The sequence below is a fragment of the Brachionichthys hirsutus genome, chromosome 8, assembly GCF_040956055.1.
Source record: "Brachionichthys hirsutus isolate HB-005 chromosome 8, CSIRO-AGI_Bhir_v1, whole genome shotgun sequence".
Taxonomy (NCBI): Eukaryota; Metazoa; Chordata; class Actinopteri; order Lophiiformes; family Brachionichthyidae; genus Brachionichthys; species Brachionichthys hirsutus.
Window position 1 is genome coordinate 4,194,987 of NC_090904.1, and position 15,118 is coordinate 4,210,104.

The following is a 15,118-nucleotide window of genomic DNA, read 5'->3' on the forward strand; positions in this document are numbered from 1 at the left end:
TCAAAAATGCATGGGGTCCATATTTGTCTGTCTGTGACTTTCAGAGTGAGCCACCTGGTGCGCAGTAATATCAGGAGAACAGAGAGGTCATTGTGAAGGAGCTGCATGATATCAAGGAGGGTGACCCATTTACAGCCCAGCCACAGAGCTGACAAGCCTCTGTTATGTCTTGGACATCTGGAAGCTAAGGGCTGCTCACTCCACTCCACGCACACACACACACACACACACACACGAATCACTTGTTTTCCACTGAGGAACGAGACATGATCACAGATATTTTCCATGCTTACCTGTCGGATCAGGAGGACAGGCTGTAAAGTAGCAACAGGAACAAGGTTTGTTTTTTTCTGAAGGTGATCTTACAGATGGAAGAGGGTTAAAATAACACAGTAACTCTGCAGAACTTTATCAGTGAGGGGGGGGGGGGGGGTGGATTAGATTGGCATAGCATTAAATTTTACATAATTGTAACAAGAGAAACTCAATGTTTGAAGTAGAAGTAAAGATTAAAAATATATATAAATATAATCAAGAGACAGAAATGTTACAATTCATACATCGTATATATGCATCCTAAAATGGCTGAAGTTCGTCCAATGAAACTGCTGCGCTGTGCAAACAAATAATATGAATGCATATTGAAAAGGCCAAAATGAGCCAGAAAAAAAGCAGACTGAACAAATCCCCCTGGGGTAACAAAATTATTCAGAGTAGGACACAATTCATAACATCGGCAAGAGAAACTTTCCCTGCATTCATTAAAAATCCACGCTTTAAACGAGAAACCAGAACTAGCCTACATGTGCTGAGACGCTTGCTTTAGCAGCAAGATAAGGATTTCAAAGTACTTTTTTTTTTTTTCCTCTCACAGATTATGGCCTGATGTGAGCTTTCTGAGATGTCATATGAAAAATAACAGATACCACACTATTGTAAATTTCTGGTTCAAACATAAGCATTTGTCCACAGGACAGCTGGGACAATTCTACAGTAAATGCTGTAATTAGTAAAAAGAAATCCCACTGTCATTTTACATTTTGAAGACCAAACAATAGTTCTGTACATGAGGTAATTAATTTTTGTATGGCGAAGCAATTGGTTTGAAAAGATTGAATCATCAGCCCTTGTTTCTCTTTCCATGCAATTAAATCAGCGTCTGGGAGAAAGAAAAAAAAAAAACCCAGGGTGTAAGCCGGCGTACGATTTAGGGGAAATTAGCATTTTTAATCACAGTACATTACTTTGATAACACGGTAAATCTGTAGCAGCTGGAGCATCTGAGAACGTTGTCACAGCCATTTAGTTCTGCATTTGCAACTAATACAGGATGATGAGAGGCAGTCAGGGAAGAAGAGAGGACTAAAAGGAGAGAAAGAGGATAAATGCAACAGAGCGAGGGCGAGAGGATGGTAGAAACAAAAGGATGGCAGGTGAGCAGAACAGAGAAGAAAGGCATGTCACAGCAGACTTTGGCACTGAGAGGGGCTCGGCACTTGCCTCACCTATTTCGAGTGCTACCTGTTAATCACCAATGAGCTTATTCATCACCTCGGTGTCAAACCGGCAACAGGAGTTGCCATATGCACGAACCGAGCCTGAATGACGACAGAAAAACTCTTAATTGTAGAAACAGGAATCCTCTGAATGCAAATTAAATTAAAGCTGATGCATGAAGACCTGATACTCCTTGGAAAGAGTGTGGCGTCTTAAAAAAAAAAATCTGAAATGTTATTGTAACGTGAGACGAGTTGGAAGCGTTGCTGAAAGGTCGAGCACTGGCTTTTGCGTTATCACTTTGTTTTCGTACTGCTTCACCCTCCAAGAGATCTTGTTCCCCCGTTCACTTCAGAAACAAAGAGGCTCTCCTCTCTGGACAACAGCAGTGCTGATCATTCGTTCAAAAAGGAAAAGCTACACTCACAATTACATCTTTCTTTCTTTTTTGCCTTTGGGATAAAAATATTAGTTCTGTACTTTGTCAATGACGCTAGAGATTAAATAATGCAGCAAAGATATTCTTCACTTCAAAATGTGCTGTTACACTTCATAAAATATCACTCACCTCTGTAAAATGTTTTTGTTAAAGACCACATATCTATCTGGAGTTTATAGTAGAATTATGAAAAAAAAGCGAAGTGGTTTGAAAATACAAAACATAGCAATAATTTGCTTTTACCGTTAACTAAATATCTAAATTGCCGTTTGGAAGTACCGGTACTTTAACACCAAGCAGATGCAAATCTTCCTCCGCACTTCGCTATGTACACACACTCACTGGCATCCGATAAATATGTGTGGTTTCATTATTATTTATGGATGATTTTACAAACATTTCAAGGCAAAGAAGAAGAAAAAATCCTCACCTGGCAAAATGTGGTGCGTTTGCCCCGAGCCGGCGGACAAAGCAAATCATAACTGAAGCAGTAATAAAACAGACAAACGCTCGGCTGCGGGTTCCGTTAATACATGAGCAAAGCTTCTAAATAATTTTTTTACTGCGCTGAAAAGGTTTGTCATTTGCCATGAGAACTTATTTAAACCTGTGGTAGAAACAAAATTCATTCTGTTGCAATGAAAGTAACGGCGAGCAGCTGCGTGAGCACAAACGAAAGTGAGTCTCTTGGTTTAAGTCGGTATTTCCACGCTAAAGTGCAAAGCGCTTATTCTATTATATACTATTCTAGCAGATGAAGCTATATCCATGCATCTCCGATTCATCTGTGTCAGACTGTTGTCTCCCTAAGCCTCGGTTGATGCATTGCACATTTATGTTCCTTCTCACGTCAACATATCTGAAAAGGCACAGAAAAGCGTGAAAACGGAACCCCCTCGGCCGTTATTGATACGTGGGATTCTATTTGAACATATACAGAGGAGGCACAAGAAAGCTTCATGGCCCACAATCAGTGCCCTGAAGGTGTGCTGGCGCACGTCTGCGCCCGTCCGCTCTATCTTCGCTGCGCCATAGAGGGAACCAAGGAGCCTTGTTTCCACCGATACTCAGCTTTGTGATTCATTCAGCGGGCTTTCTTATGTGCGTGTCGGATTAAGCCTCTGACTGAAACTCGACTGGGTGCTGTCACATGCACACAGGCATGTAACACGCACCCACAAACCGTCGTTAGCACCACAGCGGTAGACCCCCACTAATTATCTCATCGTCTCAGCCCCTCTATGCTGCGCTCCGTGGTTCTGATTTCAGTACACTTTCCAGACGTGTCGTAGTATAATGCTGGCATGGTGGTGCTGGACATGCAAGTACATCTCTACGTTCTCTTTGGGGAATTGTAGTTTCCTACACACCCCAAAAAGGCTAAGCTGATTTGACAGGTCACGTCCAAGTGAAAGCTATTATAACCCCCCATGCCAGGCTGATTTTGTAAAAACAGCTTTGGAGGGCAGCTCGATCCATTTGCATCAGAGGCAGCAGGATTTTTTATTTTTTATACTCCATAACAAATACACAACAAACCAACAGCTCATATTTATGGCACTGAATTGATCTCTCTGTCTATCTTTTTCTTTCATAATACAATTGTTAGGGCTTTTCCACACTGTTGTGGTCAGAAATTGCTGCTATTATTCTTTATTATTAAATATTTAAAAAAAAGGCTTGCAATAGAACCAAAGAGTTTAGTTTAGGACAGTTTTATCTTTTTCTTTTTGTGGTAGTAATTCTAAGGTCATTCAGAGAAAATAAAGATTTGGTTTGGCTGCACTGTGGAGAGGCTGAAAGGATGGGAGAGTCTCACCCACTGTAAGGTAAACAGCGGTCTGTCAAAAGAAGACTATATGAGCAACAACTGGGTTTTAAATGTGACGGTGTATATATATAAGCATTATTACAAAGTCGCTCTCCGCACCGTGGTTTTTTACGGTTCCTGATTTGGCACAGCCAGAAGCCAATTTATAACTTAGAACCAATGCATACATCGATAATAGGAAAAAATAGATTGCAGTAAATCCATGGTTCAAAAACGCCATATCTGAAATGTCAAAGGGGAAACCACAACGGATAACTCATCTCAAAACTCATTCCAACTGCACAGTGCAAGCTGTATTACAAATATTCAACAGTCTGCCTTTCCCTCCAGGTATCTTTCAGCCAAACACTCTTTACATTTTCATTTGAGATGAAAAAAAACAAACAGAAAAAGCATTTTCTTCAGTGGCAAGGAGCCGAACCATCATCGAACGATCATAGAGCGCAGCAGGAAGTACAAAAAAACCAAACCAAAAAGGCACAAGTTAGACTTGGCTCGCAGAACGTCCTGCTTTAGCCAATTTGTATCTTCATCAGCACGTCTTGATACAGCTTCTCTGAAGTCAATTAAAAGAGTGTCTTGGTGGCGAAAACCGATGTGCCAGGAAGCTGGGCACATAGATATTGACTTGTGTCAGCAAAATCCAGTGACAGTTTGATGAGAGGTCATATCTTTTCAATTTGGATTCATTCTCCATTCTGACACGTCTAGAACCGTGTCCAAAACATACAGACATAAGGCCTTTGATGGCAACGTATCCGATCAACACATCCAAACACACCTGAGACGAACTAGTGACAGAGGATGATGAAGGCATCTCAAATTAAAGTTTCAGGGCTGAAACTTATTTTACACTGCAAAAAGAGAAACCTTTGATCTGGAAGAGGGCCAGCCAACCCCCAGGTGGGTAATTATTAAATCCTGAAAAATGACTGTGTTGTTCAAGGAAAACGAATAAAAAATAGATTTCCCTATCTCAATAAAGAAATGCATCACTAGGTTTTTCCCATATAAAAGTGAGATCTTTATGTAATTATTTTGTCAAATCAGCCATTCCATCAGATCCAATTTCAGGTGAAATAAATGGCATTGATCATCTCATTACAGCGGTAGCTGTGTACCTGGGCTAAAACCTGCAGGTCTCATTGGGCCTTTTTCTCTCTGAAGCAGTTAGCAGTACTCTAAAGCAGTTTCGCCACAAACGATCAGGTGAACAATGTTAATATTTTAGGGCCGTATCCGCCTCCCTTACCTTGTGCCAAAGATTGAATGGAGCCAGAAGTATCTGAGCACTCCATCAGACCTGACACTAACATTCAAAAGTAACTGGAATATCAAGCTCCTATACATTTACAGTCAGTGAAGAATTATTCTGAGTGGGTGTGGATTTTGAAAGACGAGTGCAAAATCTGGAAAAAAGCCATATCGCAGCAAATCACATCCACAGTAGATTTAAGTATGGGATGAAGTTCTGCTGTAAGATTAAGTGCTCTTACTTGAAGCTGTTATCTTGGGTTGTCATTGAAAATGAAAGGGTAGCAAAAACTAACAACACACAGTGAAGGGAATTCCTGAAAAGTAAGGCAAAGCTACAACGAAAATATTATGAACAAAGCCCAAAAGTGCCAGAGGTGGTTTACTAGACTGAGGCGAAATGGGCCCTGAGGGGACTGTGGGTTTGAAGTGATAGGGAGGGGAGCTCCACACACACACACACACACACGGCACAGAAGAAAGCTGCACAAGGAAAAAGACTGATCCTGGGTGGAATAGCCAGCCAACTAACTTCCTGCACAATTATGCAGCCACTCCAACATGATTTACTGACAACAAAAAAACAACAACCAGTTGTTACATCATAAGTTGCAAAGGTTGGACAACTTTCGAAGATGCTCTCATTGACCGTCGTACTGCAATGAGGATCGTCACGGTTCACGGACGAGCACGGCCGTACAGCCACTGCGACAATTATTGAAAGAAGGAAGAACTGATCACGCTGACTGACTGAATGTATTTGATCACAGCATTCACTGTTAATAAACACTCATACAGTGAAACAGTCATCACCAGAGGATTGGTGTGACCTTTTCTGCACAACATACCAGCCTTTCAGTGGGCTGTGAATGCACTGTACACGCGAGTTCCTTTACACTAACCAGGTGCAGACATGCATGTGTCAGCATGTGCCAGCGCGAGCGTCTACCTGTGTGAGTCTAGTGTGTGTGTGCTCGGCGGGCCTGAGGTCTCTGAGTGCGGCCCTCAACTCTGTTTGCAAAGGACAGGCCTCAGGAAGCGAAGACAACTGTTCACGTTTGCCCAAGTTGAAAAGTCTCTCTTAATATACCCGACAGCTGCATTCTTGTTACACATTCATCCTATGGAATCTGTTGGATAACGCAGCCCCCCCCCCCACCCACCCACCCACCCACCCCACGCCACCCACCGCCTACATTCTCTGAAGAAAGGCCCGTGCAGCGTGCCTATGCAGCCATAGGACAACTACAATGTGCTACGTTCCCTGTACCTGTTCCTGGGTCAGCTGTCAAATACAAAGGTTGGGTGAAAGGGGTTCTGAGGCCTATCAACAACAAAAAGATGATGAAATTCAAATCAGAGCTGTGTAATACAACAAACATAATATATGATGTCTTCATTTACTTTAATTAAAATCCATTTCCGTAAATATTTTTGATTTGCGTCAACGTCAACTAAATGATAGCGCCTCATATGAAACAAACAACACTTTTCCGTCATCACAAGAGATATATCAACATGTCCCAAGGCCATATTCATAAAACTATTCATCTTGATGAGTTATTTGGTGCATTAACAAACTTAATTTGCGCATACTGAAAAGCTGTGCCTCGCTATTCTATATCCAAAGTAGACCATAACCTTCAAGTCTATGCTTCCTCTCTTGAGTGTTTCCTTTCCCACTAAAATTGTAAATGACCGCATCGAGCCATTTCCCATAGTGCAAAGCAGATCGTGGCCACATCAAAACAAAGAATAAAACATACAGTCCAATGAAAAACAAATCGCCAATTGAACTGTGAGATCTTCGCAGAGGCTCGAGTGTGAAAGTCGCCAATGATGAGCTCCGTCTGTGCAAATGTGAAATGTTGATATGGGTTTCTCACACAATCATTACACTCATTTATGTCCCAACGCCTGCCTGACGCAAATCTGCCAAGGCTAATAACGGCAGCCATCATCTCTAGCATCTGGAATAATCACTTTGTGCGCCTTTGCTTTATAAATTAAATGTTGCTATTGCTACCAAGATAAGAGTTGCACTACAGAAAGTCACAGTCCTTCGACTATTCGTATTGGCTTTGTCTTATTTTGTATGTGTGTGTGTGTGTGTGTGGGCGTTACTCTTAAATACGTTTATTGAGCTTATTTCTACGTGAACCTGCTGCACAGTAGCTTTAATATATCCAAAGAACAATCAAGGCCATATTGTGTAGACATGAAAAGGAAACATTTCTAAAAATATATGTATTTTTTTCAATTCTTCTTATTAGACTGACGATGGAAGGGAAATGAATCCGCCTTGAAATGCTACTGTGGCACCGTGAAGTATGCACCAGTTCTCAGATGCAGGCAGAGCTTAAACCAGAGCACAGAGATGAAGTAAATCATGCGTCTGTCTCTCCTCCTCCTCCTCCTCCTCTCTGTGTTACACACACTCACACACGTATTCATTAGTGAAATCCATCAATCAGCATTTCATGCCGCTTGGGTTTGAACCTCAGCAAATGCACTAAAACAATAAGCGTCTGTCTTTCGAGCTGCTATCTGAACTGGAACGCATCTGGTGGCAAGGCTTGAATGACATCAGGAACTCAATGGCGAGCTGGAAAATAAAGTACCCCTAAAAATCTATCTCTCTCCCTGTGTTGTCCCTCCAAATACACAGCCCCTTCTTTCTGCCTCTTTGCACACAACCGAAATCTACTGCGCCCCCCCCCTCTCCCAGCACTAACCGGCTAACCTCTAAAATGCTATTCCACAGCACCATCCCCCAACCAATCAAGAAGTGAATATAAAACAGCAGAGGGAAACCGCGCGGTGGGGGTAGTGGGGCGCCCTGCAGACGGAGAGCCGTGCATAGAGTGGGGGCCTCCAGAGGTGGAGACGGTTTAAAGCACCTTGGCACATTGACGTCCTTTACAGGAGTTGTGGGGATGCAACACATCGCCAGCGTCCGGCGGAGGAGCTAGGAGTCACTCCTGACTGTTGTGTTGGGGTTTCAAGGCGAAGTGACCATCAGGATTAAAGTAATTTAATGGGGGGGGCGGTCAGTTCTGATTCAGGGTCAAGGTCCAAATTGGAATTTATTTGACGTGTATCTTCCATGTCACCGAGCCTGAAGTAGTTTTTGAAAAGCTGAAACCTGTCTGCTGATTGTTTATATATGTATATATATAATAAACTTATTGACTTAATGGCACATAGACCTTGATGTGAAGTCGTAACGGAAATGTAGATTGAGGAACTACATCAAAAAAGTATAATGGGAAGTTTTTTTTCTTTATCTCCTGTATGAATTGCTGTCAGTTAAGCAATCAATCATCAACATAAATAGCCTGTTTCTACGGACTACGTGATGAAGTGGCTAACCGAGCAGGATCAACTATTTCCAGCTCCACATGACTTATGACCCTCTTAACACCTCTAGTGCCTCTGAGTCATGTCTGGTCCAGATTATAAAGCACCCAGCAGGAGTACTGCAGTGTTAGTGGAAGCTCTGTCAGCTTCATTATCCCGTAGGTTAAACTCAAGTCCACGGTGGTGAATCCCTCTTACGGTCGGCACAGCATCCTCTTGACCTGCGCTCTAAACAGTCAAGTGCTGTCCTCACGTACCCCATGTAGGTGCGGCTGCAGCATGGAAGAACAGTGGTGGCATCACCTGCAGTTATCATTTCAAACAAATAAAGTTAGGTCCGTGTGCAGCTCGAGATTAACAATCCGCCCGTGTATTTCTTAGAAATGTGCTCAGCGTATTCCGGAATTTCCCTTTCTCATGTTTAAACAAGTGATCAAAAGGTCCGATCTTCTTAAATGCAGTTTTCTCCTGCTGCAATGGTCTGAGTATACAGAGCACAGTCTAAGTAAGCCCCACAGAGCTCCAGAGAGCAGCAGCACTGTAGCTACTTATCATTAACTCAAAGACACAATCAGCCCCGGGCGATCCAGCTTCCCTCCGTAACCTTTTGACATTGCTGCTGGGAAGGTAAATGAGAGAAGAAGTTAGACCCAGAGAGACCGGGAGAGGAGTGGAGACAGAAAGACTTGGTTATGAATAGCGCCGGGGAGCGGTGAAACCAAAACACTAACTACACAATGAAGTCTGTTTCAGGGCATTTCTTTTTCATATGAGAATGACATTCAATCCCTGACTTCATTTAATGTTTTAGATTATTTGGTTTGCTGCATGGAACCTGTATTAGAATAAGCTTTTAGGAATTCAGCAGCTTCGGACTGTGTTCCCTCTTGGTTGCTTTACAGCCACGCATGGGTTAACTTTTTGCCAGTGACGAACGGTTGGTGTATTGCAACTCGGACCGGCCAGTCAGCAGAATGTTATGAATGGGCACAATGAAAAGCCCCAAGTCCACACTGTTGACCCAAGAATGCTTGCTTCCATGCAATTAACTTCTCTCTGTGTACAGAATGAGAGGCTGCTGGGATAGCTCTCTGCTTTGTTTCCATTACAGTCATATTTTGAAAAGTTGAGGGGAAAAAAACAATATGTTTTTTGCCTGTCCATACTTTGAAGTATCCCATGACTAATACAGCAATTCGGGTAGCTATGGAAATGGGACGGACCACTTGAGAAGTGAGGGGGGGATACGTGCTCTGCAGAAAGCTGGCCTTGCTCTTTGAGCGGACAAATGTCAGCTGCTCGTTATTTGACTCGTACAGAGATTAACGTCACAAAATACAACATGTGGGAAACCTGCATAAATGTATAGATGAGGGTTCAACATGTAAGACCGATTACCTCAAGGCATTTCAGCACTGCACAAAAACACACACATGCACGCACACGCACAAACACACAACAGCTCACATACATTTTCTTTACCCTATACTCAAAAGCAGTAATGCTTGACTTGATTTACCACAAAGTACTGGCAGTGCTAAAAGTGTTTATCAGTGTTTGGTCCGCCTTGTCAAAATATGAATACACACACACACATGTACATATATATATATATACCCAGATATCAGACAGACAGACGGATAGATAGATAGAGCTGCTCTCTTCAGCCCTGTGATGTTAGAGGGAAGAGGAGAGCATCTACAGTAATCCATCCAACTTCATTTCACCAGAGTGATTTTGCCTGGGGGGGTGTGAACAAGTCATAATGCATTTGACAAATAGTCTCCCGCTAAAACAGGCATTTGCAAAGAAGTGGCCTTCAGCACTGGTATACACAGCTGAGTGTGCGTTGAACAAACAAGCCTCCCACTCGGTGAGGAGGGATACAGAGAGGCTTCAAAAAGATTTGCAGCAATCTTGGGCGAAGAGTAAAGATGACTCACGGTGATCGTTCAAGCGCCGGACAAGGCGAGTTGGATGGAGTTGAGAGGAGCAGCCGAGCCGTGGGGTTTGTGGCAAAATACAAATCGATGTTCCTCTCATGTGCTGTTCTTTGCGTTGTTCTGAAATGTGGATTCACCGGTCAAGGAGTTTACTGTATGAAATGTAGGCAAAATGCCATTTTTTGCTTTATGCAATCTCCCTGTCGTTTTATGTTCTGGTCATTATAATATTTGATTTGAAAAAGGAATTTGAAAAAAATGCTTTCAACTCAATCACCAGTTGAGAGCTACAATTGGTACGTGCCGTTTTTTAATCCAATGTCTGATTGCAGGAAAAGCACAGACTAAAAGTGATCGTACAACATTGGGAAACGGGATTATCCTGTCGATCTATAATTCAGGCACAAGTTACTCATTAGCTTGAATGTGGCCAATCAGCATGAAGCAGTTTCATCTTACATATTCTATATGTTCCTCAGGAACACTTAGTTTTCACAAGTCCTCACACTTTGTGGAGGCTGGATTGGGATTGTTTGCATGTTTTTATACTCTATGTTCACAGATAGTTCAGCAGAAATTATGAATCTTTTGTAATTTGTGCCATGGACAGAAATTGGAGCCACACTTAGAGCTAATTTACTGCCAAAAACATTTAAGCCCTTCGGTCAGTAACTCAAACTATCTTACATGACGGCTATGCGATGAAATAATAGCCCTCAGAACATCTGTAAGCTTCCCACTTCACACCTGCAGCTCCTGCATGCAGCTTTAGGCCACTGGAAACGCAGCACTCCTCCAGGAGGTCACCTCCATCCTGCTCCTGAGGTCAAGCTGCCATGAAGGCGTCGTCCAAACGTCGCAGTAAGCCCCCGCATCATTATTCAGCAGTTATGTGTAGCAGCAGCACATAATATGTTGCTGTGCATCTTGGTCACGGCTGTTCCTTTAGTAATGATAAAGTTATATGACTCTGTCCTTGAAGCCCAAGCCTGCTTGTCACCGGGCCCACAACCTTCATGCTCGCTGAATCATGACAAGCAGTGCAGCTGATTGTGTTAAGACGACAAAACCTCAGTCTCACTGCGATCTGAAATATACAGCTGTGTGTATCTGCTGTGTGTGTGTGTGAGCCAGGCCTGACCATACACAGAAACACACACAAGCATGAAAGCTGCAATATAATCACAAGGGCATAAAGGTAAAAAAAAAAAAAACACTTCCTGTGTGAGAGCATTGTTCTCACTTTGTTAAGGGTCTAATTTAAGGTTGGTTTAAGATTAACTTCAGATTTAGGATCAGTTTATGTTGGAGCTAAAAGGTGGAAGTTGATGTTAGAGCAGTTAGGGGACGAGAAATGACTGTAGTGAATAAAAAGCACCGATGTGTTGTAATTCATATCCTCCACGCCAGAGTGAGTGTGTGAGTGTGTGAGTGTTCATGTATACATACAGGTGAGGGTGAGTGTGAGCAGAGGGAGGGGCGGGGGGGCGGGGGGATTAACAATGCAAATATTGTGCTGCTGCAATGTTTCACTTTGTCATCAGAAAATGTTAACGGCCTGCTGGCTTCCCTCCAGGTGCAAAGACAAGCAAGCCCATGAATGGCTGCGAGTTCGATACCTTCTCCTCAGCCTGCCAGATGTTTGCACAAGTTTTACCTTGACCCCATGACAGAAAACAACGAGCCTTGTTGCTCACGCTGACTCATTATCTAGAGCTGCTTGGCAGACTTGGAACATTTCTCATTTGTTTAACTGCAAAACAGGTAAAGAAAAAGAGTCTGCGCAGGTGTGCGGACAAACGGCTGCGAAAAAAGAATGATGACGTTCGGCACCAACGTGCAAAAACGGCACAATATTTGGTAAATACATTCGTGATGCTTTCTTTCAAAAAAGAAGCCTCTGAAGGATCAGTGATTTTTTAGAGCACTTTAATTTAGCAATAAAAATGACTAAGATGTTTTCTGGTGTGCAAACCTTCTCATCTTGTTCATCATAAGAACATTAAAAACAAAATATTAAGAAATTCTTGCTCTTCGCTCTTAAAATATGACATTTGATGAAAGTGGATTAATTAGATAGAATGTGTAAAAAAAAAAAAAAAAAAAACAGGGAACAATGTGCTGGAGGGATAAAGAATAATGAGAATAAAAATAAAATGCTTTTGTGGTTCGGAGAGCTCCAACCAGCTCACAGGACCGATAAAACGACGAGCACGCAGGTTTGCATCCACACGAGCACTTTCTGATTCTAATTAATTAAAGCGGGCGCGCGCACGAGCTCAAGACAGGTGTTATTAAATGATTCTGCAAATCAGAACCTAAACACAAAGTTCATCGAGGATGCGGTCTCGCAGGAATACCTCCCGAGGGGGGGCTAAAAGTGCAGCACTTGTCACTATTGTCTTCACAACATAGTGCGCCTGTGCGCAAATAAGGTTTTACGCTGCATTCGCGCGCGCAAAGGCGTAAAAGAGATCCTCGTTACCTTGCTGGAGTGGTAATAGTCCAAACCGGAGTCGGTCGGTAACGTACACGAACCCACGCTTGAGGGGGGAGCTGGATAAAATCTGACGTCCATCTCAGAGTCCGCAAGACTGACGGCATGAAAGCGCAGCTCCAAAATACCGGGGCGCACTCTCTCTCTCTTTCTCTCTCTCTGTCTCTGTCTCTCTCTCTCTCTCTCTGCTGCGCGCACTCAATTCAACGCCGAACGAAAAGTATAACAGAAGAGGAGGAAGACGGAGTCTTCGCTCTCTCCGTCCGTCCTTCGCTTACTTTCTGCGCTTTATGGCTTTCAGTGCGGCGCCTACACCATCCCTGTGAAGTTGGTTAGGAAAGAGGGGGGGGGGGGGGGGCGCTGCGCGTCTTTTTATTACCGAAAATCAAAAGTCCGACCCTTAAGTTGCTCGTGAACAAGTCGAGGCAGCTGAGCGGCTGGTCTCTCCAAAAGACGCGCTGCAGCTTTGTCGTATGGGGCGCGCACAGAAACATCCATCACGCGTTCCCTGTCCGCGGAGGACCTGCCGCGCTGCGACCTCTTCCGGTCAGAGCAGGGAACAACAGCCAGTCGGAGGAACGAGACCTCTCGAATAATTAAACTTAACTTTGTCTCAAATCTACGTGATTTGGAAAAAGCTGGCGTCACGCCTATTCTCTAGATTGCATATGTCTGACAGTGTAACGTCTCCTGCTCCCTTAACATTAAACATGTATGACATAAAAGCACACGAAGATGGAGAATGGAGGATGGAGGAAGCGCGTCTTGCAGTCCTAGTAGAGATGCGGTAATAATAATGCTCTATTGCATATCAAAATCCTTTCTAATTTGAGGTACACATGCTTATTGCAAATAGTAAGTGTAGTATTTACATAGTAGCATCATAATTACGAACATTGTGTTCATCGTCCACTATGTTTAATCTAACATTATCAGTGGCAGCGTTTTGCAAGTGTATTTGGTGAAAAATGGATGGATGGTATGTCATCTGGCCTAAAATGGAAATATTAGTAAAAGTACCTTGTGGTTGTATTTGCGTGCTTGAGGAAACATATTTAGTATAGCATTCCTACACTGTTCTACTGCTGCAAGGTATTTTACTTTGTAAGAATAATTTTATATATATTATAAACTATATGTGGAGATGAAAGTATCTAGAATCAGCAGGATTGAATGTGTTTCTCGTTTTACTCATCGTGTAGTGTCAGTGTTGAAAAAACAAATGATGTAGAATCTCTTGTTACATATTTTTGGGAAAATATTTTAAAAAAAAATCTGAAGATATTGAAGAAGAAGAAAGATAAGAAAAAAAACAGGTTCAAGCTGCTGACGGCATCGAAACTTTCCATGACTGGGATTTTACTCAAATCCAAATAAGAAAATCCAACGTTAAATAAGGATAAACCTCCTCTGTCCTCTGCAATCTTTATGAGGTCAGACTCGATTGTCATGCTATGAACAATTTATGCTTCACACTGAATGAATTACATCAGTTTGATACACCATGAACTTTGTCTGCACATAAAGTTGATGCTAAGCTGCCGTTTTACTGAACTCTTGTCCCCCTTCTTGACTATTTTAAGCCCTATTTTGGACGTGTGTGCGTGTGTGTGTTTTTCCACTCCATTTCATCTTGATTCTTGTCTTCTGGCCAGCGGGACATTGAATCGAGGCTAACAATAGATAGCTGAGATAATCGACATGGCTGCTGTGATCCAGTTTTGACCCCTGCATCCATCACATGAGCACGTATACCAACAACACAACAGGATAGACACTGAACAACGTCCAACCAGCTTCAGACACGCCACAGAGAGGGAAGAGAACATTGCCCACTGCCAAATGTGTGTCACACTGTTTCAGAGAATAGAGTTGAGTGGCACTATTTCCACTTGTACAAGAGGAGAGTGTATTTGTGTTTTTTCAAGGCAGGTCGACATTTACGTTTTTCCATCTAAAGTTTGTGTTACAATGCTTTCGGAGCGTGTGTGGGAGTTTTTGTTCAAGTCTGTGTTGCTTTGTTTGTATTAACCAAGCTGCTATTGTCATCCCAGCGGGTAACCCCCCCCCCCCCCCCCCCCATGTGTATGGAGGCTCACCCCCAGCGAGCCTGCTTTAATACCAGGCACAGTCGGGTTACACCGTGGGCTTGCTGTGTAACCAATCAGCTGCCAGCTCAAGCTGTCCTCACTCCAAGCTCGTAAGGTTAACTGTCGCAAAGATGGCGATTTACTGGCAGCTCTGTTCTGTTGTCTGTCCGGTTCTTCTCTATGTCCATCTCTCACTTTGTTCTGTCT

General features: G+C 42.9%; 1 protein-coding gene across 1 annotated transcript in view; it reads right to left on the reverse strand.

Moving 5' to 3' along the window:
* Positions 1 to 12,902, reverse strand: part of tox2 (TOX high mobility group box family member 2) — an 81,978-nt gene extending 69,076 nt beyond the window's left edge. Inside the window, exon 1 of the mRNA XM_068742815.1 lies at positions 12,810 to 12,902. Coding sequence (XP_068598916.1) covers positions 12,810 to 12,902 — 93 coding nt within the window. The remainder of the gene's footprint in view (positions 1 to 12,809) is intronic.
* Positions 12,903 to 15,118: the final 2,216 nt, after the last annotated feature.